We start from the raw sequence: 21,526 nt of genomic DNA, 5'->3' as shown, positions 1-21,526 counted from the left end.
GGGTGCAGGGTAAGGCACAGCCGGCGGTACCGCCGCTTGATGTCCTCGTGCGAGACGCCGACGCCGCCGCTCGGCAGCGACGTCCGGGCGCCGAAGCTGAGGACGGCGTACCAGTTCCTGCCGCTGGCGCGGGAGGCGGCCGCGGCGGCGTGGACCTCGTAGGCGGCGAGGGCGTGCGCGAGCCCCGGGAGCGACCGGCAGCGCGCCTGGGCCTCCCGCGCGGCCCGGAGCGCCCCGGCCACGTCGCCGACCAGGAAGCGCTGCTCGGCGAGCCTGTGAAGCCTCTCCGCCGCATGCACCCCGCTGCCGCCGCCGCTCCTTCCGCCGGCCGCCATGGGATCGAAACCAAACATGTGTACGTACGTTGCGCTATGTCCATGGGCCAGGCAGCGTCCACCATATATGGACTCCCGGAGAGGCGAATCCGACACTGTCAGGAGTTCCGAATCCGATTCATATGTGAAGCTGAGGACTCGTACGTACGAGGAAACAAATCCAATTTAAGTCCACGTCACTGCAAGAGAAATACCTCTTTGGTTTAAAAACTCATAGGAATTTAGAGGATTCCATTCTGTAGGAATTTCTCGGTAAAGTTGGTTTAGTTTGTAGGAATGAAAACCATATGAATCTTCCCTGTAGTTTAGTTTGCATACAGTTCCAAAGAAAAATTTCCATCCAAGTCCAACCTCACGGATATTTTCCTTTGTTTCTATTACCTTCGTTCAAAAATCACTGACGTGGTTTTAGTCAAATTTTAACTAAAACCAAATAACTGACGTGGTTTTAGTTAAAATTTGAACTAAAACTAGCTAAAATTTGAACTAAAAGCACATCAGTTATTTTCGAGCAGAGGGAGTAGGAGTATATAACAACTATGGCATGCACCTAATCCTTCAAAAAATCTCCTACATTTTTCCTATGAATATAATCAAACAACTTGTAGCACAAATTCATGTTCATGTAGGATTTAACATGGCATGACATCTCAATTCTATGTTTTTTTTCTATTTATACATTTTTAGAATCATGTGAATCAAAGACATCCTAAGTCCTTAACACAATGTATACCAGAGTGCAGTTCATAGAAAGTGAGGCAAAGATAGTTTCCATATTTCACCTCAGCCTCACCATTATTTTTTCATATCCTTGCAAGAGAATATTTTTTTTCAGAGCACAACAGCATGGTACTCTGTTAAGTCGATAGTGCATACTCTGGTGTGATGCTTGTTGAGAACCTGAGCACTATATATGTTGAGGCAAAGATAGTTTCCATATTTCACCTCAGCCTCACCATTATTTTTTCATATCCTTGCAAGAGAATATTTTTTTTCAGAGCACAACAGCATGGTACTCTGTTAAGTCGATAGTGCATACTCTGGTGTGATGCTTGTTGAGAACCTGAGCACTATATATGTTGAGGCCGTGTCCTTTCGACATGAACACCTTACAGTGCATCGTGGAAGATACACACGCATTATTCTTGAAAAACAAATACAGGCTATCGGGATTCGATCCGTGCTGGATGCTCCCGTTGTCATCTTTCTTCATCGCAGTTCGCCGACTGGAGCTTCGTTGAGCCACAGGAAATGGATGAAATCGTAGAGCTGGGCGCTCACGCTCACCTGATCAAGAGGCGCGCAGAGCGCGTGTGCATGGTGAGATTGAGATGCAAGGGGATCAGATAAGTGACATCAAGCTTAATAGTAATTGATCGAACCTTGTATGGTGTTGGGTTTAACTTCCTCAGATGGTCCGGCCTCATCCGTTCCAGCTGACGCATGCACCGACTCCTGTTCTCATTGAGGGATGGCAGCTCCTCCCTTTGTACGGCTTCGGCATTGACAAGAGGATAAAGATTGGCATCAATGTCCTTTTCAACTTGAGACACACAAGTTATGATTTATGACATTTACATTAGGATGGACCAGATTCAGTACTGTGATATGTAGAACAGTAGAAGCTACTCGAGTGGATATACATACATGAATTTCCAGGCCAGTAGCACTTCAACAACTCCTCAACATGCTGTGGAACAACATGAGCTCTCTTTGACTCGATGAAAGGGTGACGACACAGAATCCTCTCACCAACCTATCAAGGAATGCAACAAGCACACGAACATATAAATATCTGGTAACTAATTATAAGTAAATGTTTGGTAGCACAGTTCTGAAGTGGACACATTATTTGATGCAGGCTTACTGCTCAACCGTAACATGAATATTGTTTACCTTTGGACTTGGCTCGTCTTGTCCGGTCATTATATCAACTAAAGGATAACCTTCTTTTCCATACAATCTGTAGCATCGTTTTTTACATGGTATCGATACCTGGAGCATAGAACTACAAATTAGTCATTCTGGCACACCAGAGGTTTGCTAAAGCTATATCTTTTCACTTTGAATACTAATGGGTACTGACATGTATACCTTTGTGACGTCTTCAGAGAGTTTAATACGAGGCTGTTTGTTAATTTCAACTAACTTGAATACACAACCAAGTGCTGCTTGTGCGTAGCAGGTAACTAGGTAGGTGCCAATGCCAAATGAGTCTACCTCATGGCCCTACACAAAAAGTCAATAGTCATTCACCAAGCCATCGACCATGGTGAAGGCACAAAAACAGATGTCTTTGAGCAGAGCAGATGCTTATCCATCAAATTCACAGGCATGTTAAGCGCTGGATTTCAATACAGCAAAAGTTTCATTCAGCAGATGATAGACTGATACCAAGTATTTTGAAGCAAACCTTAAACTATGTAGTAAGTTGTAAATTGTCGGGACCACCTGGGTAAGTTTACTCTTAATATTTATCTAAATTAGTTTTACACTCCTGGGCATACGTTTTACTCACTATCACAGTTAATTAGAAGTTTAAAACCAACAAAGACAATTGTAAAACCACCAAATGACCAAAACCATTAACAAGTAGCAACCATCTGAATGTAAAATTGTTGAAAACTTTCAGGTATTTCACTAGATAAATATAGAAACTTAATAATAGCTCGAAAGGTGTGGTATGCAGCAAACTATCTAGACTTCTAGAGTACAGCTTACCTGCTTGTTCAATGCATCAATTGTTTCTTCATTGAGATCATTGCTTGCTGTAATATTTGTTTTTCCAAAGCCAACAACCCCAAATTCTTTTTCAATTGCACAGAAGAACTTGCGTGTCTCAATAGACAGATATGCTAAATCACCAGAGTCTAACCTAATTCCAACTGCCTTATACCTGAAACGGTAAAGTTTTCATTAATGCTTAACAACTAAGGTTTATGAATCAACAATAGATCCAAATTTCAGCTCAAATACGTAAGTGTGATAAGGAAATCGAATATAGTCACTAGCCAGACCTATCAACTAAATCCATCCCTTCTTTTAAATCATTTGTTGTTCAAACAGCAGCTAACATGTTGCAGGCAGATCTTACATTCTTACTCCTAAAGTTCAGCAAGGGATGTAATTAAATTCCTAAAGTAACCAAAAAATGCAATCAAGAAACTTAAATTTCTAAAGCAAAGGAATGAGCCGGTATAACCAGTTGGTGTTTCTGCTTATGCTCAAGATGCTTGTTCAAAATACAGGAGAGACTTGATAATAATTAATGTTACATATCACAACAAGGGCGCATGGTTGGTACCAAATGTCTACGCTGAGAGGTCTAGGCTCAACAAGTTAGGCATCAGTGACCCATTAGGTATGAAAAATAAAGCTAGTCCATGCATATGAATTCAAACATGCAACTTTTATGTATAAAGGAAGAAAAACTCAAAATAACAAACTAGCATGTAGAAACTAGAAAGTATCTGAAAAGTATTAGCAAGGAAACACACCCAGAAGAAAGCTTCATTTTATTTTGTCTTATCATCAGCTATAACTTCACATGTAACAGAAGCAAGTTGGGCAAATAAGAAGAAAATGCTAAAATGCAAAGAAGTGGTGAGGCAATAGTACCCCATATCATTGAGGGCTAAAGCAACAGCGCAGAAGTTTGGCACTCCGCTTCTCATGACCTAGCAATGATACATACTTAAACATCAACCATGCCCATATATAACCTAAGTTAATGCATTAGTTCTGTCAAGGTCAGTCCTGAAATAACTAGAGTATAATTGTTAAAAGTCAAGGGGACACATTTAAAAAAAGGAAAATTGTAGGGGAGGCCCCTACAGTAGCACATTTTAAATTTGGCTTGGATAATAATTTAAAACAGTTACATGAACAGAAGATTCAACATATATGGGCTAGATATACATATTTTAATCCATAACCATAAAAGAAGGAACATACAGAAACAAGTCAGTTTAAGCATGTCACAGAAAACATGTTTTAAGTAATATCGACAAAGTTAGTCAGCTTAAAAAAAACTCAACAGATGAATATGTAGGCATGCTGTAGAAAGCGAGTACACTAATGCAGAGCAAGATTAACTAACATCGTATGTGTCCACCAGGGCCAGGAAGGAGTTTGGAAATGCCAGTGCATATGACGTGAATGCAGCCAACTCACTTTGATTTGTTTCGCCAAAGGAACCACGCAATGAACTAGCACCCTGAAAAGAAGAATGTAAGGACAGATCTTGAATACTTAAACATAAATTACTAGCCATAAGGTCTATAGAAAGAAGTTACAGAGGAATTATGTAGCAACTTGCAAGGAAGAAAACCTTCATGGATAAGTACAATATTTCTGATATGTAATCTGTATAATTTAAACTGTAAAGCCACACTGTTATGCTTAATAGTTTGTAAGTGGTACTTTGACAACTAGTCACCTCAACTTCAACTATACCTCTTAATCTCTTATTCTAATAGGCCAGATATGATGACAAGAATTGTATCAAGTTTGTTCACTAAAAAAGCATTTAAATAGGTACAGCCAATCACAAGCATCAAACAATGTTTAAATTATCAAGAGGAAAAGTTTATATAAAACTTCCGTAACATGAGCAAAGGGATTAACAAAATAACTGGTATTTTATCACACCTGAATCTTAACCAGCCAATTCTCCACTAGAGAGACAAAGTCTTCACATTTGTTCGAACCATCAGAGCTAGAAAGTGCTTTGTCAATGATTTCATCAAGACCCTACAGCCAACGAATACATTAGCAAAGAAGACCCCTGCTATAAAAGAGATTTAGTTCTCACCGGAAAAAAAATTGACGAAATTCAGGATCAAACAAATTTAATGAAAGTTGCAAGGTTCATGATGTAAAACATATTGCATCTTGTACATTTACCTGATGGGTTTCTTTTTTAAATGGTCAGATCTATTGTGTCTTAACTGGGTGAAAATTAAGTGACTTAGATTTTTGCTCATACTAGCCAGATGCTATTATTAACTACTCCCTGTGTCCCATATTAGTTGTCGCTCAAACAGATGTATCTAGCACTGAAATACGTCTAGATACATTTATTTCAGCAACAACTAATATGGAACAGAGGGAGTATTTAATAATCATACGCTTAGCTTTGCTCACATATACTTTTTTTCACTATTTGCATTTGAATATCAATGTCAAAGGGATTGACTAATATCAACAGATTGATGAATGATTTATGTTCATCTATGTATTCAATACAAGTGCAACTGGTTAGGAAATTTTGGCCCAAATGCATACTCTATATCTGGATGGATCCTTCCTCAAAGTATGAAATAGTTGGTCCAAACTGGAATTGCGCGAGATGAAAAGAGGGGAACTAGAGAAAGAAGCAAGCTTGTGCTAGATGAACGGCAATAAACACAATCCATGTCGGATACATTCTGGAGAACATTAAGCCTATCCATGAAGAATTATTAGAACATGGCATATGTTTCTTTCCTGGACAGGAATGGTATTTCAACTATTAAACAACAAAGTTGAAGCAAGTCCCAAACACCAGCAAATTTATTCATAAGCATAGCAAGACCTGAAAGTAACTACTAACCAGGAAAGAGCTCACAAATGCATGTGAGTGAGTCCCACGTATTGGTATCCCAAACAACCTTCCTGCTGCAACATTGCTGCCCGGGTAGGAATGTCAGATTATTACTTATTATGATAAATGTCTGTTTGGATAAGCATTGTACGGCCTTCGGTATAACTTCAAGTTGGTTCACATGTTCAAGTATTGAGTAAGAATATTTATCATCTAATGATGACTTAACATAGTTCTAAAACTATATAGTCCAGTTCAAGAAACCATGTGATCCTAATCTAGAGAGTTAACAATAGTTTGCATTAGTAGCAGAAGAAACCCAAATATATATCGCCTACCATGAGCACCCAGCAAATAATTTACAAAGCTAAGACCTATGGAGACATAACAAAAATGTTTGAATGCAGATAGAAAGAGACTATGGGAAAATTGTAAAGGTACATATTGTGCTCATTGTGTGAGCAGATCATACCTTGTTGCATCAAATCCTCCCATATAAGAATATCTTGATGCACTGATTCCTCCATCTGGCCCCTGATAGACGTGTGCTCATAAGTCCATGTTAAGGATAATGAATCAAAAGAAGCAAAACGAAACAAAGTAAGACCCACTTGAGCCCGTCGAAGTCCAAATTCAAGTAAATTCTTTGGCTTCCCTGCTACAAGGCGGTGCCTTGCAGCATTTGTAGTAACCAACGAAGCATAGTTCACCAGACTTAAAAATGGAGTTTCAAGAAGTTGGACAACCTGAGACCAAAATTAAAAGGCAAAAGTAAACAAAAAGGTAAATACGACAATATGTATGTGTTTTGTTTTTTTGCTAACCAGCTCCTGGTACTTACCGCAACAGGTCCTTCGATTATCATCAGTGGAACCTTAGGAAACACAGCAGAACCCTCAGGGATGGCATAAACCTCAACATCTGAGCAGTCAATCGAACTGAGGTACTCAAAGAAGCCATCCTACCAAAATAAAAGTAAGCATACAGGTTTAGTTGCACGCAAAGATGAAAATGGTTATCTAAACAAGAATGAGTTTACTTAAGAGTGACAACTAAAATTATATTTGGATTTTGTTTGCTCATTGGCATTTTGGATGGTGGATGGGTTCAGGGGGCATCCAGAAGGATCCCTTTAGTACCCACTACCCACTACCCTGATCCTTCCACTTGTATGAGCATTCAACTCAACTAAACCCATTCATACATGAGCATGAGCATGATCTGGATAGAGGGCAGGATTCCCATAAAATAATCCTACCTCACATGTAGGCAGTGCAGTCCGCAGAAAATTGATTTCCTCTTCTTTGAATTTGAAGTTGGCAATAAACCGTATACACTCTTCAAGGCCGCCAAAGACGGTGAACTCACCAGCAAAGGGGCTCTTCCGGAAGTAAAGATCAAAGCTGAAAACAGTAGGGTTCACAATAAACATCTACAAGCATAAGAGCATGATAATTCAATTAGAAGACTGACAAGTAGAAGAATGCCTGTAAAAGAATCTCGCATTTCCAGTCAGGGGATACAGAGAAACTGTCTGCCTTGGTGCGCATGGCTGGCCTCATCCATATGGTTACAATTAGCACTGCGCCTATGCTTGATATAACCTCCAGAAACAGTACGCTTGTAAAGTGCGTGTGCGATTGCTTGGTTATAAACTATTTACATTGGTTTTTAACATTGGCAAGCAAGGTTGATACTTGGTTTACTGCTTGCTTTTATCAATGGTGGACTGAATCTATACACAGTTGCCATATATTCCATCAGCATAAGTTTTCGTCTCAGATTCTGCTTAGGCTACATCAAACATGGTTTGTTTATTTCTCCCAATAAGAACGACCGCCAATTTCTACTGTTCCGCAAAAATTGAGCAACCGCCAAAATATCCACTACACAAGTTTTATACTCCCTCTGTCCCAAAATAAGTGACTTGACTTTGTACTAACTTTAGTACAAAGTTAGTATAAAGTTGAGTCACTTATTTTGGGACAGAGGGAGTACATCGAACCTAATAGTTCGTCCCTTAAATGGAACACTTGACTAGCAAACTGAATTAACAACATCACACCAGTCCAAATTTGACAGCACGAGAGCTCCCCGGAGCTCGCTCGAATCCGGGGACACGTCCGTACAGAACAGATCCTAAACTTCAACACCAAACTGGGCCGCCCCGGCGCCTGATTCGGCCTACTGTTACTAAACCGTCACTCCGCCGCGGAGCTCAACGGCAAACGGCGCGCATACAGTAGAGCGAGCGGGGGGTGGGTCAGTTTGAGGGTGCTTACACGGCGCGGTCGAGGTGCTTGCCGGCCTTCCAGTAGGCGTAGGCCATGGAGAACTGGTAGAGGTCGGTGAGCAGGGGCGTGACCATCGGGTTCGTCGGCCGCGGCACCGCGCCGCCGCCGCCGGCGCGCACGTCCCCGTTCGCCAGCGCCGCCGCGGCCATCTTCCCGAGAGGAGGGGGGGCGGGGCGGGAGAGCGGCGAGGTTGGAGTGGAGCGGGTGGAGGAGGGAGGGGAATCTCGCAGGCAGCCGATGGTACTGCGAAGAGGAAACTGGAGAAAGGGGAATCCTATTCCCCGCGCGGGTCGGCGGATAGCGACCAGACGCGCACCCCTCGCCCGCGGTGATGGGCAAGCCCATAAGTCTGTTACTGCGTTTTTTCCGTCCGTTTTCTGTCTCTCTTTTCTCTTTTTCTTTTTTTCTTTTCTGTTCTTTCTTTTTCATCTTTCCTTTCCCTTTCATTTAAACTGGAAAAAATTGTGAAATTTTCGAAATATTCAATTCACACTATTTTTTGAAAATTTATACCAACTTCAAAATTTGTGTTTTGTCTCAAATGCGAACATTTTAAAAAAATGAACAATTTTGAAGATACCAAGCATTTTTTGAACTTCCTAAATATTTACTGAAATTTTTAAAATTTAAAATATAATTAAAAATTTACAACCATTTAATGAACTTCGTGAAATTTCTTAGAGCATCTCCAACAGCCGCTCTTAATATCGCGCGCGCGGGAAAGAGCTGTTTTAGCGCGCGTGCAGCGTTTTCGCGCACTCCAGCGGGCGCGGAAAATTCCGACGCGCGGCAAAGAATCGCGCGTGTGGGAAAAAACGGCCCGGCGCGCTTTATAAAATGCGCGCGCCTGAGCCGTCAACCGCACACTCGAGCGCCGCCGCCCTCTTCTTCCTCGCACACCCCCCCCCCCCCCCCCCCCCCGCCGCCGCCCTTCTCCCGACGCTTTCTCCCCCGCCGCCGACATGCCTCCGCACCGCAGAAGCATCTCCGGCTACCGCGGCGTCCATGTCCGCCCTTCCGGCGTGTTCTATATGCGGAGATCCGCTCCGGTGGCGCGCGGCTCGTTCTCGGGACGTTCGAGAGCGCGCGCGAGGCCGCCCGCGCGTACGACGCGGTGGCGTGGCGCCTGTCGAGGCCTCGCACCCAGATGGACTTTCAGGACGCCTGGACGTGCGAGCAGGCACAGGAACTTGCCCCTCCACCGCGGCTAGTAACTGACGCCGACCGTCAGGAACACCGTCAGCAGCAGCGCCGCCTCCTCATCGTCGAGGCGGACGAGCGAGCCATGGCGGAGTGGCGCCAGCGCCACCCGCAAGACGTCGCCAACGAGAACGCCTTCTGGGCGGAGAGGAGGACAAGGTGGCTCGCGGAACGGGCGGACAGACGTCGTCGGAAGGCACTGGTGATATCGCAGTGCGAGCTAAGACAGGCATCATTCTTTGACGACAACGATGATCGGTGGGAAGACGTGTTTCTTGATACGTCGGACGACACAAGCGAGGAGGAGGACAACTCGGAGTAGTCACCGTAGTTTCTAGTTTATTTGTATCGGACTAGTTTGTGCTCTTTGCTTGGAACTATGCTATTTGTATCGTTGAATCTATTGGTTTTTTATCTATTTGGTTGAACTAGTTTGGGTTGTTCGTATGTGTTCTGGTTGCTCGTGCTCGCACTTTTTGGGGTGCAAACAGCATTAGGAGTATGAGTCCATATCTCTGCAATCAGCACTATGACAAGAATGTCTAAAATCTTGTTCTTGAAGTTATCATCAAAATAGACACTAATCTTATCTTCATCCCAACATTTAGAATTGGGTTTTCAGAGGTCATAGGACAAGGCCTCCCCAAATTTGATTTGAGGTGATCATGGATATTATCCCAATCTCCTAATTATGTTGTCCAAATGCAAGAATTGCCCTCGGCAATTTGTAACTTGTATTATATTCGAGAAAAATTTGTAACTTGTATTCATTATTACTCAAAGCTTGTGAGAGAAGCACTTTATTACTACGTACTCTCTCTGTAACAAAATATAAGACGTTTGTATATTTTGTTACAGAGGGAACATGTGCGTTCTACTTATGATTTTGTGCTCCTATACCATCGCATCCTACTTCTTGCTTGACTTGCTGCCCGACGATATTGTCCTCCTTGACGCATGCGAGCGCCTGCGCGTCGGTAAAACTTAGCCGCTGAAACGCCGTTGAGCTGCTTCTCCCGTCATCCTCGACGGCGTCGTCGCAGCACCCGCCACCGTTGACGTACCTCCGCCGGTATAGCACCAAACCAAGAAAGAGGGCTCCGCCGCATGCCACGAGTAGTGCGACCGAGATGCGGATCGCCCAACCGACGGCGACGTTGTGCTTCACGTGCGAGCGCCGGAGTATGGAGGCCGAAGCTCGCGGAGCGCTGGCCGTGCACGGTGGCAGGACTCCACCGCAGAGGCCCGGGTTCCCCGCGAGGTCGTTGGGGCTGATCGTCCTCAGCAGCCCCGTCGCCGGCACGGGACCGGTGAGGTTGTTGTGCGCCACGCTGAGCATCTCGAGCGCCGGCGAGCTGCCCAGGTTGCTCGGTATCTCGCCGGAGAGGAGGTTGTTGGAGAGGTCGAGGACGGACAGTGCCGGCATCGTGGCGAACGGCCTGGGGATCTCGCCGGCGAGGCTGTTTCTCCTGAGGATCAGCGACGCGAGCTGCTGGCACGACGCAAGACCCGCCGGGATGGCGCCGGAGAGCCGGTTGCCCGACAGGTCGAGCGCGGAGAGTGCCCGGCAACCGCCCAGCTCGTCCGGAACGCCTCCGGTCAGCTCGTTCCCCGCTGCGGCGAACGTCTGCAGCGTCGGAATGGACAGGATGCGCGGCGGCAGTGCCGACCGCAGCCGGTTGCGCGAGAGGTCGATGAAGGAGAGCGACGTCGAGAGCGCCAGGTCGTCCGGGATCTCGCCGGAGAGCCCATTCCCGGCCAGCTCCAGGCGATCCAGGCGATGCAACCGCCCGAGCGCCGTCGGCACCGCGCCGTTCAGACGGTTGTTGTGCGCGCGCACGCGGACCAGCGACGAGCACGTGGCGAGGCTCGTCGGGATCGGGCCCGTGAAGGCATTGTTGAACAGTATCAGCCCGGTCAGGTTGCCGCTGCCGCAGAGGCCGGCGGGCACCGGCCCGGAGAGCGCGTTCGTCGACACGTCGAGCCACTGCAGTGGCTGCGCAGCGCCGAGCGACAGCGGCAGCGGGCCGGTGAGGGAGTTGTTCCACAGCTGGAGCACCTCAAGCCTGGGAAGCTCACCGACGCCCGCCGGGACGTCGCCCTTGAGCCGGTTGCACATGAGGTTGAGCAGCAGCAGGTGGGCGAGCTGCGCCAGCTCCGGTGGGATCGCGCCGGTGAGTGCGTTTTCGGAGAGGTCAAGCATGACGAGGGAGGACAGGTTGCCGAGCTCCTTCGGTATCTCGCCGCCGATGTTGTTCCCGTAAAGGAACACGGTGTCGAGCACCGGCAGCCGGCCGAGCTCGGGTGGGATGGGGCCTTCCAAGCCGCCAATCGCCATGTCAAGGTACCGGAGGTTCTTGAGCTTGCCAATGGCCGCCGGGATCGGGCCGGTGAACTCGTTGTAGCCGATGATGATCTGCTCCAACGCCGTGAGCTCGAATAGCACAGCCGGGAGAGCGCCGCTGAGGTTGTTGCCCGCGAGCCCCAAGAACTTGAGCTTCCGGAGCCTGCCGTAGCTCTCGGGGATTGTGCCAGAGAAGAAGCCGCCCCTGACGTCGAGCGTCTCGAGCTCGGTGGCGTTGCCGAGGTCGGCCGGGAGCGGCCCGACGAAGTTGTTGCCGGACGAGTTGAAATGCGCCAGTGAGGCGCACGAGCCGAGGCCGGCCGGGAACCGACCGGCGAAGCCGTTGTCGCTGACGTCGAGCTCCCGGAGCGTCGGGATCGACACCAACGCCGCGGGCAGCTCGCCCGCGAACGCGTTGCCGCGGAGCACGACCGAGGTGAGCGCGCTGAGGCCGAGGACGTCGTCCGGGACGGCACCGCTCAGGTTCAGGCCCGCGAGGTCAAGGCCGGTGATCGCGCCCCGGTCGTCGCAGCGCACGCCCTTCCAGCCGCAATGCGGCGCCGAGCCCCAGCCGCGGAGCTCCCCCAGTGTGTCGACGAGCGAGGCCCTGATGGCCAGCAGCATCGCCGCGTCGTCGCCCGTGGCGGCAGCGCCATTGGACGCCCCAGCGCAGCACACGAGCGACAATGAGAAGAAGACCAAGAGGAAGAAGGAGGGTGCCTTCGATTCTTCACTCGCCATGCTCGTCTCCCCTCCTTCGATTCTTCAGCTAGCTTTGTGTTTCCATCAACAAGCTTGTTTGAAGCAATAGGGAAATGGAGGGAAACTAACAGCTAAGCATATTTGCAGTGACAAGGTGAGAGCACCATGCAATGTTCCCAAGTTATAGTAAAACCAAAAATTCACCCAAAAAAACTCAAAACCATGTAAAATTGCTTTAAAAATTATTGTTGCGTTTCGAGTTGACTGTGTTGCGAGTTGACGACTCTTAATTACAAAATTCAGTCAGCAATCACATCTTCATAAGTATTACCAAATCTTTGTAAGACTTAGTCATTCAAAGATTCACCCAGCAAAAAGGACAAAGCCTGTAAATTTTGTAAAAAAATTGTTAGGGCATCTCCAACGCCGACTCTCGAACCTCCAGCAACTGTTCTAACCGCGGAAGTCATCCAACGCGGTCCAGTATCGGTCCGCGGCACGGTCCGGATGCGATTTTTCCCGCAAACCAGAGACAAACGTGGAGGAGGTTTGCGGGAGTCCACACCAATCCCAAGCCCGCTTCTGATCGCCCTGGCCCACCCAAAACCCCTCCTCCTCCCGCGTGTTTTCGTCAGCGCCCACATTCATGCCCGGCCAGAGCAGCCGCGGCCGCTCACTGGCGCTGGCATTGAAGCGGCACGCTGGCCGAGAGAGTGCCGCCACTGCCTTGCGTTCAAACGACACGAGGGCCGCCCGTCCGTCCGTCTGCCGCCCGCATTGATAGCACACAGTTGCCGAGGCGTCTCCTCCAGCGCCAGCCGTCCGTCCCTATGCCGCTCACGAGTGCTATATAAACCGTTGCCCCGGTGCCCCGACCATAGACACAGTCATCCATCTCTGCACCAGTCCCCGCCATGGATCCCTCCACCGCCAAAGCTCTCTAGGACGGGCTGACGTCGGGGCAGAAGAAGGAGATCCGCAGAAGAAGGAGATCCACCTCGCCCGCTGGCGATACCGACAGCGGGTGGCGGAGGTGGCGACTGCCGGCAAGGAGTACGACAACGAGGCGGGCGAGGCATTGTTCGGCGAAACCGATGAGGAGGACATCGCCGAGGCCGCGCCCCGGCGCCACGACCACGAAGAAGCCGGCACTTCCGCGGGCGCGACCGGCATCGAGGAAGAGTAGTGGACAATAAGTCGCCGCGGACCGTGTCCCAGGAAGGCCACCGCTCCTCCCCTCCCGTCGACGCCATGCTTGGTGGGCTGAGCATCTTCGGCCGATTAGTCGCTTGGCTGCGATGTGGAGGCGGACAGCTTCACTTCCCGGCCTCCAGAGGCGGAGGTTATGAAGGTAGAGCTGCCGGGGTAGAGCTGGAAAAGGCAAAGCTTCGGTTCTCTTGGTTCATGACCGGACACGGGAACAGACACTGTCGACCATTTAGACCTAGTCGGACGAGCTCCGCTTAGTTGATGTAAATATAATGAAATCCCTCAGTTCAAATGAAATCCGTCATGTTTATTTGAAATCAGGATGTGTTTATATGAAATCCGGTCGTATTTGATCGAATTCCGTCCTGTTAGTTTGAGTTGTTGTCAAAATATACGCGGCTAACGTTGAATGGCGTCCTCCCACGTGTCCGCGAACTAATCCCCTGTCCACGGACGGATGCAGAAGGAAATTTGCGGGTTACCATTGAAGATGCCTTACAATTTCAGTTGACCGCGGCATTCGTGTGTAGCAAGTCAACGATCATTAATTACAAAATCCAGTCAAGGATCCATCTTCTTAATTACCCAATGGCTGAAGTTGACGGCTGCATGCATGCGTGGCTTGATGCAGGACTTCTTGACCCCCAAAAAAGATGATAACCAAGCTAAAGAACTGTCTATGGATCTGGCCCTTGGCACCCCATGTTGAGGATTTTTCTTTTTGAAGATAGAAATGGTTGATGTGAAGAAGAAGCAGGGAGATCGAAAGTTATGTTCTGCTCGCGAGCTCATTTGAGCTCGGGATGAACAGTAAAATAGAAAAATAGAAAAATATTTCAAAAAATTCTGAATTTTTTTGGGTGGAAACATTGACAAAAAATCTCTGTGCTTGCAAAATTTCGTCCAAAAATGACATTCGTAACAAGTCGTGGCAAAAAAACAAAATCAGTACTTCAAAATGTTTTTGGAAATAACATTTTTGGAGCATCAATTTTGTTTCTTTTTTGCTGCGACTTCCACGAATGTTATTTTGTGATGAAATTTTGTGAGCATTGAGAACTTTTGTCAATGTTTGCACCCAAAAAAAATTCAGAATTTTTTTGAATTATTTTTAAATTGTTTTCGGGGTTACTGTGCAGCCGAGCTCATTTGAGCTCGTGCTCAAATACATCACGTCCGAGGGAGATTCCCATTCTTTGTATAGACTTTACGAACATTATTGATGTGCTTTTCTCTAGGGATATCCTGGTGCCTTCGCTGCATCTAGTAGTTTAGATTAGGTTTGTTAGTCCTCGCGGATGCGGTGCTCGGACGAATAGCGACGTTTATTCTTCAAGTTTGTTTTTTGGACTCTGATCCTACTCGGGTTCGTTCGTGTGGACGTAGCTGACGAAGCTCCGGCGTAGATTCATGCTGTCTCCTTTGGGCGGTGAGGTTCGGGTTTCTCGTCATGTGGCGGGTGCTTCAGATCTATGCATGGGTTCAATAGAGGCGACTGTGACTCCAAGGCGCTAGTCCATAGGGACACGTGCATAAAGACTTCCCGGATGTCATCGATAAAGTCAAGACGGCTCCAATAGATGAGCGGCACGGCAGCAACTCGTTATGGCGGTAGTAGTGGTCTTCGATGGTCTTAGAATCTTCATATAATTTTTATTATGTTTGAGATTCTTTGTATAGATCTGATTGTATTGCAAAAGAAAAACGTTTAACCCCAAACGTGTTCCTACATGATGAGTTATCATCTATCACATCTGCACACAGTAACTCCTACACAGTCATGCCTCTAAATAGCTGTTTCTATCGGCACATTGACACATGAGCTAGCTTGGCATGTTGGCTGGCTAGCTACTGCATACGCGGCCACATGCGCTAGCCAACCGTCGTGCGAGTGGCTTCCGTCTCACTGGTCACAAACATCACTAATGGTCGGGGGGGCTTCTCTAAATATGCTACACCTAAGGGAGGTTGCCACCGATCATCTTTACGGTGAGATATGAGTTTCTTCCAACCACACAACTCCCCTATCATATACTCCCTCCGTCCCATAATATAAGAACGTTTTTGACACCACACTAGTGTAAAAAACACTCTTATATTATGGGACAGAGGGAGTACAACTAAGGCCCCATTTTGATGGCAAAATATATTTTCTAAGTATTCTTCGAATACCAATATTTTTTAAACTTCCATAGTTTTTATTCTTGTTTGTTGTTAACCGATAACCAACACAAGAAAAAGGGCCAGTTCTCTAAAACTCTAATACTTGTGGTGTGTCACCTTAAAAAATTAAATGAATGAAAATAAAAAAAATGTGAAGTTCCTAGAAAAGAATGAGTTAGTGACATTGGTATTACCCTTAAAAAGAAAAGTATAAAAGAAATAAAACATTGACAAAATTAGAACACAATATACACAGAAATTTGTGTTTTTTATGATATGCAAGAATATACATATAATAGAGAAATTTCACAACAAGAGGAAGTTTACTAAGAAGGAATGAATTAGTGGCATCAGTATTACCACTAAAAAATAACAAAGTTTTTTAGGAAAGAATGAATTAGTCGCTTTAGTATTACACTTTAAGAAGAAAGAAAATGAAAAAAAAATCATTATTTCGATTTAGATTTGGTATTACCCTTTTAGTTTTTTTTCCAGAAAGAATGAATTTGTGGGATTGATATTACCAGTTAAGAAGAAGAAAATGAAAATATTTTTAAAAAATATTAGAAAATATGCACACAATTGACACAGAAATTATGCTTTCTTATACAGAGTAATATGCAAGAAGCTTCCTAAGAAGAAATGAATTAGTGGGATTGCAATTGACATTAAAAATAAACAAAATAAAATAAAAACTAAAACAAAATCAAAATAACGAAGTTTCTAATAAATAATGAATTAGTAGTTTTGAGTATTACCCTTTAATAAAAAATAAAATAAAATTAAAACTAAAACTAAAACTACATAAAAAATAGGTTTTCTAAGTAAGAATGAATTAGCGACACTGGTATTACCCTTTAAGAAGAAAGAAACTTAAAATCCAAAAAAACAATGAAACTTTTTGCACACAATATACACCAAAATTGCGCTTTTTAAAAATATGCAAGAATAAGCTTATAATAGTGGAATTTTGGGGAAAAGGTTCCCTAAGAAGGAATGAATTAATTAGTGACGTTGGTATTACCCTTAAATAAGAAATCATTTAAATAATAAATAAAACTAAATCCAAATAATGAGGCTTCCTAAGAAAAATGAATTAATAGCGTTGGTATTTCCTTCTGAAAAGATAAAAATAAAATAAATGAAACAAATAATGACAAAATTTGCAAACAATTTATGCAGAAATAGTGCTTTTTTATAATATGCAAGAATACACATACAGTAGTGAAATTTTCACAAAAATGAAGTTTTGTAAGACGTAATGAATTAGTGTGCCCCTAAAAGAAGAAATAACATGAAATATAAACAAAAATAATGAAGTTAACGAAGAATAAATTAGTGTCATTGGTATTACTCTTTAAGAAAGTGATAAAAAAGCAAATAATTACAAATTTAGCGCAAGATTTACATAAAAATCGCACCTTATTACTATTGGAAAGAACAAGCATATGATGGTGGAATTTTGGGAAAATAAATATTTACAAGAAGGAATGAATTAGTGGCATTGGTATTACTCTTTAAAAAATGAAGTAAAAATAAAAATAATTAAGTTTTCTAAGGAAGAATGAATTAAAGACATTGGTATTACCGTATTACCCTCTAAGAAGAAAGGGAAAAAATGAGAAAATTTGCATATAATGTACTCATAAATTGTTTTTTTGTCTTATGCAAGAATAAGCATATAATATTTGAATTGCAAAAGAATATTTTCTACGAATGAGCGAATTAGTGGCATGGGTATTACCCTTAAAAACAAAAAATAAATAAAAACAAAAGAAAACAAAAATAATGAAGTTTGCTAAGAAATAATAAATTAGTGGCATTGGTATTGCCCTTTAAGAAGAATGGAAATGAAATAAAAACTTTATAAAAATTCACACAACTTTGCACTGAATTTGACCTTTTTAATATGCAAAAATAGGCATATAATAGTTCAATTTCCATACTCTAGTGTAATTTAAACACAGAGTATATAGCACTTGCAAGTGTGCATTTCCACTCATCCAACATGCCAAAAATACCCATGTAGAAAAAAGAAAAACCTAAAAAAGCATACCAAAAAAGGCAGTGTTTGACGGGCTTCAAGACCAATAGGAAAATCGCTTTCCCTAAACAGGGGCAAGTCAAAAATTCAGGCAAAGAGAAAATAGACTGGCCCCAAACAGGGATAAGTTAAAAAGTAGCCTAAGAGCATCTCCAATAGATGGTCCAAATTTTGACGGTCCAAAATCGGAGATGTAAAATTTGGACCGCCAAAAAGTGCGTTTTAGAGCTCCGAAAAAAGGCCAACTCCAACAGATGGTCCAAATTCATGGTCCAAAAGAGCAACTCCAATAGATGGTCCAAATTCATGGTCCAAAACCGGCCAGCAGCCGCGCGGCTGCTGTTCAGCCGATGTCCAGCCACTGTACAGCCGCACATATTGCATAAAACATGTTTTAAAACAACATAAAAAAATTTCATGTCCACAATATCAAATTATTATATAGTTCTTCAGATCCAGGAGATGAAATGCAACACAAATACAACATAGTTTTGCACAATACAACATAGTTTTGAACAAACAAATAATGAATATATGCGGATCTTTCGCCATGCCATTTCCAATGCTCTTCCATCAAATCTTTCTGGAGTTGGTCATGCACATCACTGTCTCTAATCTCGCTGTACACCTTCATGAAACGTCTGATGCGCTGTTCTTTTCGCATGGAGTTAACAGGAATGCCCATCAAGTGATAGAAGTTGTAATCTAAATCTTTTCCACGCTCGTTCTCAATGATCATGTTATGCATGATCACGCAAGCGGTCATGATGTACCAAAGGATCTTTTGATCCCAAAATCTAGCTGGTCCTCGTACAATAGCAAATTGGGATTGCAAAATCCCAAATGCCCTCTCAACATCTTTTCTAGCCGCCGCTTGTGCATTATGAAAGACAAGTTCTTTCTTACCTTGAGGTGTTGCAACCGGCTTGACGAATGTACTCCACCTCGGGTAGATCCCATCTGCAAGATAGTACCCATAGTTGTAGGTGCGGCCATTTGCTTCGAAGGTCATCGGTGGTGCTTCTCCATTTGCTAAGTTGGCAAAGAGAGGTGACCGGTCAAGCACGTTGATGTCGTTGCAAGAACCGGGCATACCAAAATATGCATGCCAAATCCATATTTCATAATCAGCAACTGCCTCAAGAATGATAGTGGCATCCTTCCCACGACCCTTGAATTGTCCATGCCATGCTTTTGGACAATTCTTCCATTTTGAATGCATACAATCTACAGACCCGAGCATACCTGGAAACCCTCGAGCTTCGTTCATCTCCAAAAGCCTCTGAGTGTCCTGAGCATTGGGTGCTCTCAAGTACTGTGGACCGAACACTTCTACCATAGTTATTGCAAATTGCTTGACATAGAAGATAGAAGTGCTCTCTGCCATCGCCAAGTTGTCATCAATGTAATCTGCCGGAACACCATATGCCATAATGCGCAAAGCGGCAGTGACCTTCTGCTCAATGTTATGGCCAAGCAACCCCGCACAGTACCTTCTCTGCTCGAAGACTGGGTTATGCTGCTTCACTTGATTGCAAATGCGAAAGAACAAGTCCTTTGACATTCTGAAACGGCGTCGAAAGTAATTCTCCGAAAAGACAGGTGATGATGCAAAGTAGTTGCGCACCAACCATTTGTGCGCATCAATCCGTTCTCTCCGAATGAACGCACGACCATAAACGGAACCACCGTGCTTCGGTTTCTTCCTCTTGTGCATGGCCACTAGCATAGCAATCTCCTCTTCTTCATGGAAATCAAATTCCTCGTCCGACGATGAATCATCCACGAAAGAGGAGTCAACCGAGCTCATCTACAATGCACACGACCACCGTCAAACATACTATCCAATCCCGAGTTAAATCATCAAGTTTTGTCATTTTTTTACCTTGAGGAATTCCGTCGAACACCTTGTGCGCGCGGTGGAGGAAGATGTCCGCCGGTTGGATTGGCTGCTGCTTACGGCTGCGGACGGCTCCGGACGGCGGCGGTGATAACAAAAGAGGTTGGAGGCCGGCCAAGAGGAGCTCGGCGGGCGGCAAAGACAAGTTCGGCGGGCGGAGGGATTGGTGCGGCGGTCGTCGTGCGGCCGGTGCAACGTCCGTGGAGAGGCTCACGGCCGACGGGAGCAGGTCGGCGGCAGCCCGAGACCCTGCGGAGGCCTACCGTGGCAGCCGGACCACCGGAGGGGCCGAATCCCGCGCCGGCTGCCTCCCGATTCGGCGGTGTCCGGGCGACGGCGGGGAGGCGAGGGGGGCGACGGCGGCGGAGGGCGGCGGCGGGGATGTGGGGTGGTGACGGCGGCGACGGCGAGGTTTTGGGCGGTCGCGGCGGCGGATTCTGGCCGGCGGGTCGCGGGCGGGCGGGAACGGAAATGAAGTCGCGGTTGGGCGTTCGCGGGCGGTGGCTGGTTTTGGACCAGATGCATCTCGTGATGTATATTTGCATCACGAGGTGTTGGATTTTACATCACGAGAAGGCCGCGGTCCAATTTTTTTTCATATGAACCGTCTGTTGGAGTAGCGTTTTTTGCTCCAGGCGGTCCAAAAGTTAGGTATCTATAGGCAACAAAAGGGAAGCGACGGTGCGCGTGCGTGACGAACCGACGACCGCGAGGAGGCAGGGAGGAGGACCACGTGCGACGATCGATGGCGAGGACCACGACCATGCGCGTGGCGACGGTGTGCATGCTTCTGCTGCTGCTCGTCTCGACGGCCACGGCCACGGCGACGGAGAGCCCCCAGCGCCGGGACCTGGCGGAAGAGGGCACGAGCCCGTCGGCGGCGAGCCCGAGTGCCGACGGCGCCCCGGCCGACAAGGAACCCCCGGAAGGCCACCTCGGCTTCCGCGTCGTCACTGGCCTCATCGAGAAGTACGCATGCATTGCGCGCACTCTGCAAGTAACTATGGGCGGCGGGAACAGATAACGATCGTTGGTTTGGTTTGATTTGATTTGCAGGGCCACCGGCAAGAGCGCCCGTCTGGACCTGGAGCAAGAGGAGAACGTTCATTAGCCATTTTCGGTCCGTTTTGTTGTCGACAAGGAGCTGGCGGTGGATTGCAGCCGTCAACAAGAAGATGCGATCGCGCATTGTCTATTGTCTGCATGCTGTTTGACTGAATATCGTAATGTACTTCTGCCAAATGATAAAGATCTAGTCTGTCGCCGTATAAATAAAATAAATCCTCCTAGATAGTCTCTGTTGTAAGCGCCCCTGAAAAGGATCTGTTGTTTCCCTGTTGTTCACAATATTCCAAAGAGTGGTTTTCTCCATTTCCGAGAAAACACTTTAGCTATATGTAAGTCTCCCGATTTGTAAATTTGAGTAAGTCAATTTTTTGACCGTTGATTTTTTTTTTGTCAATATTCGTGTTCTTTATTTCCTTGTGTTGTTTCATGGCTTCTTAGACGGTCCAAATGTAAAAATACCTAACTTTTGGACCGTCTATTAGGCCACGCCGCTCGCCCCACCCAGCCCCGATCGCCACGCCGCTCGCTAGCCACCCGAACCCGCTCGATCGCCAAGCCGCTTCGCCCGTCGCCCGCATCGCCAAGCCGCCAGCCGCCCGATCGCCCGCTCGCCAACTCGCCTCGTCAGCCGCCGCTGCAACCCGCCCGACCCACACGCCGCTCCACGCGAAGCCCGTAACTCG

The 21,526-nt window shown here is 46.0% G+C and overlaps 4 protein-coding genes across 6 annotated transcripts; 2 read left to right on the top strand and 2 right to left on the bottom strand.

Annotated features, from left to right (window-relative positions):
- Nucleotides 1-1,251: 1,251 nt before the first annotated feature.
- LOC109773112 (nicotinate phosphoribosyltransferase 1) lies at nucleotides 1,252-8,552 on the bottom strand. 3 transcript variants are annotated; one of them, XM_020331806.4, is made up of 15 exons: nucleotides 8,202-8,552; nucleotides 7,178-7,322; nucleotides 6,761-6,880; nucleotides 6,531-6,665; nucleotides 6,392-6,453; nucleotides 5,929-6,004; nucleotides 4,986-5,087; nucleotides 4,435-4,551; nucleotides 3,954-4,012; nucleotides 3,057-3,231; nucleotides 2,430-2,564; nucleotides 2,232-2,330; nucleotides 1,983-2,091; nucleotides 1,718-1,830; nucleotides 1,252-1,622 (listed from the first exon to the last, which is right to left on the bottom strand). In XM_020331806.4, exons 1-15 carry the CDS (start codon nucleotides 8,360-8,362, stop codon nucleotides 1,545-1,547), a joined length of 1,686 nt encoding a protein of 561 aa, XP_020187395.1. In that variant the 5' UTR covers nucleotides 8,363-8,552; the 3' UTR covers nucleotides 1,252-1,544. The 3 variants fall into 3 exon arrangements, with proteins under 3 accessions (XP_020187395.1, XP_020187394.1, XP_073354517.1); XM_020331805.4 differs by having other exon boundaries at nucleotides 1,718-1,878; nucleotides 8,202-8,532; XM_073498416.1 differs by having other exon boundaries at nucleotides 1,619-1,878; nucleotides 8,202-8,533.
- An 808-nt stretch (nucleotides 8,553-9,360) lies between these two features.
- Nucleotides 9,361-9,735, top strand: LOC109773122 (uncharacterized). Its single transcript, XM_020331817.1, has one exon. The coding sequence runs from the start codon at nucleotides 9,361-9,363 to the stop codon at nucleotides 9,733-9,735; it is 375 nt and encodes a 124-aa protein (XP_020187406.1).
- A 354-nt stretch (nucleotides 9,736-10,089) lies between these two features.
- LOC109773125 (uncharacterized) lies at nucleotides 10,090-12,601 on the bottom strand. The gene has a single exon (XM_020331821.3). It carries the CDS (start codon nucleotides 12,496-12,498, stop codon nucleotides 10,288-10,290), a length of 2,211 nt encoding a protein of 736 aa, XP_020187410.1. The 5' UTR covers nucleotides 12,499-12,601; the 3' UTR covers nucleotides 10,090-10,287.
- A 7,919-nt stretch (nucleotides 12,602-20,520) lies between these two features.
- Nucleotides 20,521-21,193, top strand: LOC109773126 (uncharacterized). The gene is made up of 2 exons (XM_020331822.4): nucleotides 20,521-20,744; nucleotides 20,832-21,193. The coding sequence occupies exons 1-2, from the start codon at nucleotides 20,521-20,523 to the stop codon at nucleotides 20,884-20,886; spliced, it is 279 nt and encodes a 92-aa protein (XP_020187411.1). The 3' UTR covers nucleotides 20,887-21,193.
- Nucleotides 21,194-21,526: the final 333 nt, after the last annotated feature.

This window comes from Aegilops tauschii, chromosome 5 (genome assembly GCF_002575655.3).
Source record: "Aegilops tauschii subsp. strangulata cultivar AL8/78 chromosome 5, Aet v6.0, whole genome shotgun sequence".
NCBI lineage: Eukaryota > Viridiplantae > Streptophyta > Magnoliopsida > Poales > Poaceae > Aegilops > Aegilops tauschii.
Note: the sequence above shows the minus strand (reverse complement) of the source record. Positions and strands in the feature narration are given on the sequence as shown.

Bases quoted from the DNA above. Each gene is read 5' to 3' on its own strand.
- LOC109773112 (XM_073498416.1), bottom strand. From the start codon at position 8,362: ATGGCCGCGGCGGCGCTGGCGAACGGGGACGTGCGCGCCGGCGGCGGC. The intron at 6,005-6,391 runs GTATGATCTGCT...CTACCCGGGCAG, and splicing joins GGAGGATTTGATGCAACAAG to CAATGTTGCAGCAGGAAGGT. The intron at 1,879-1,982 runs GTATGTATATCC...GTGTGTCTCAAG, and splicing joins CTACTGGCCTGGAAATTCAT to TTGAAAAGGACATTGATGCC.
- LOC109773122 (XM_020331817.1), top strand. From the start codon at position 9,361: ATGGACTTTCAGGACGCCTGGACGTGCGAGCAGGCACAGGAACTTGCC.
- LOC109773125 (XM_020331821.3), bottom strand. From the start codon at position 12,498: ATGGCGAGTGAAGAATCGAAGGCACCCTCCTTCTTCCTCTTGGTCTTC.
- LOC109773126 (XM_020331822.4), top strand. From the start codon at position 20,521: ATGGCGAGGACCACGACCATGCGCGTGGCGACGGTGTGCATGCTTCTG. The intron at 20,745-20,831 runs GTACGCATGCAT...TTTGATTTGCAG, and splicing joins GTCACTGGCCTCATCGAGAA to GGCCACCGGCAAGAGCGCCC.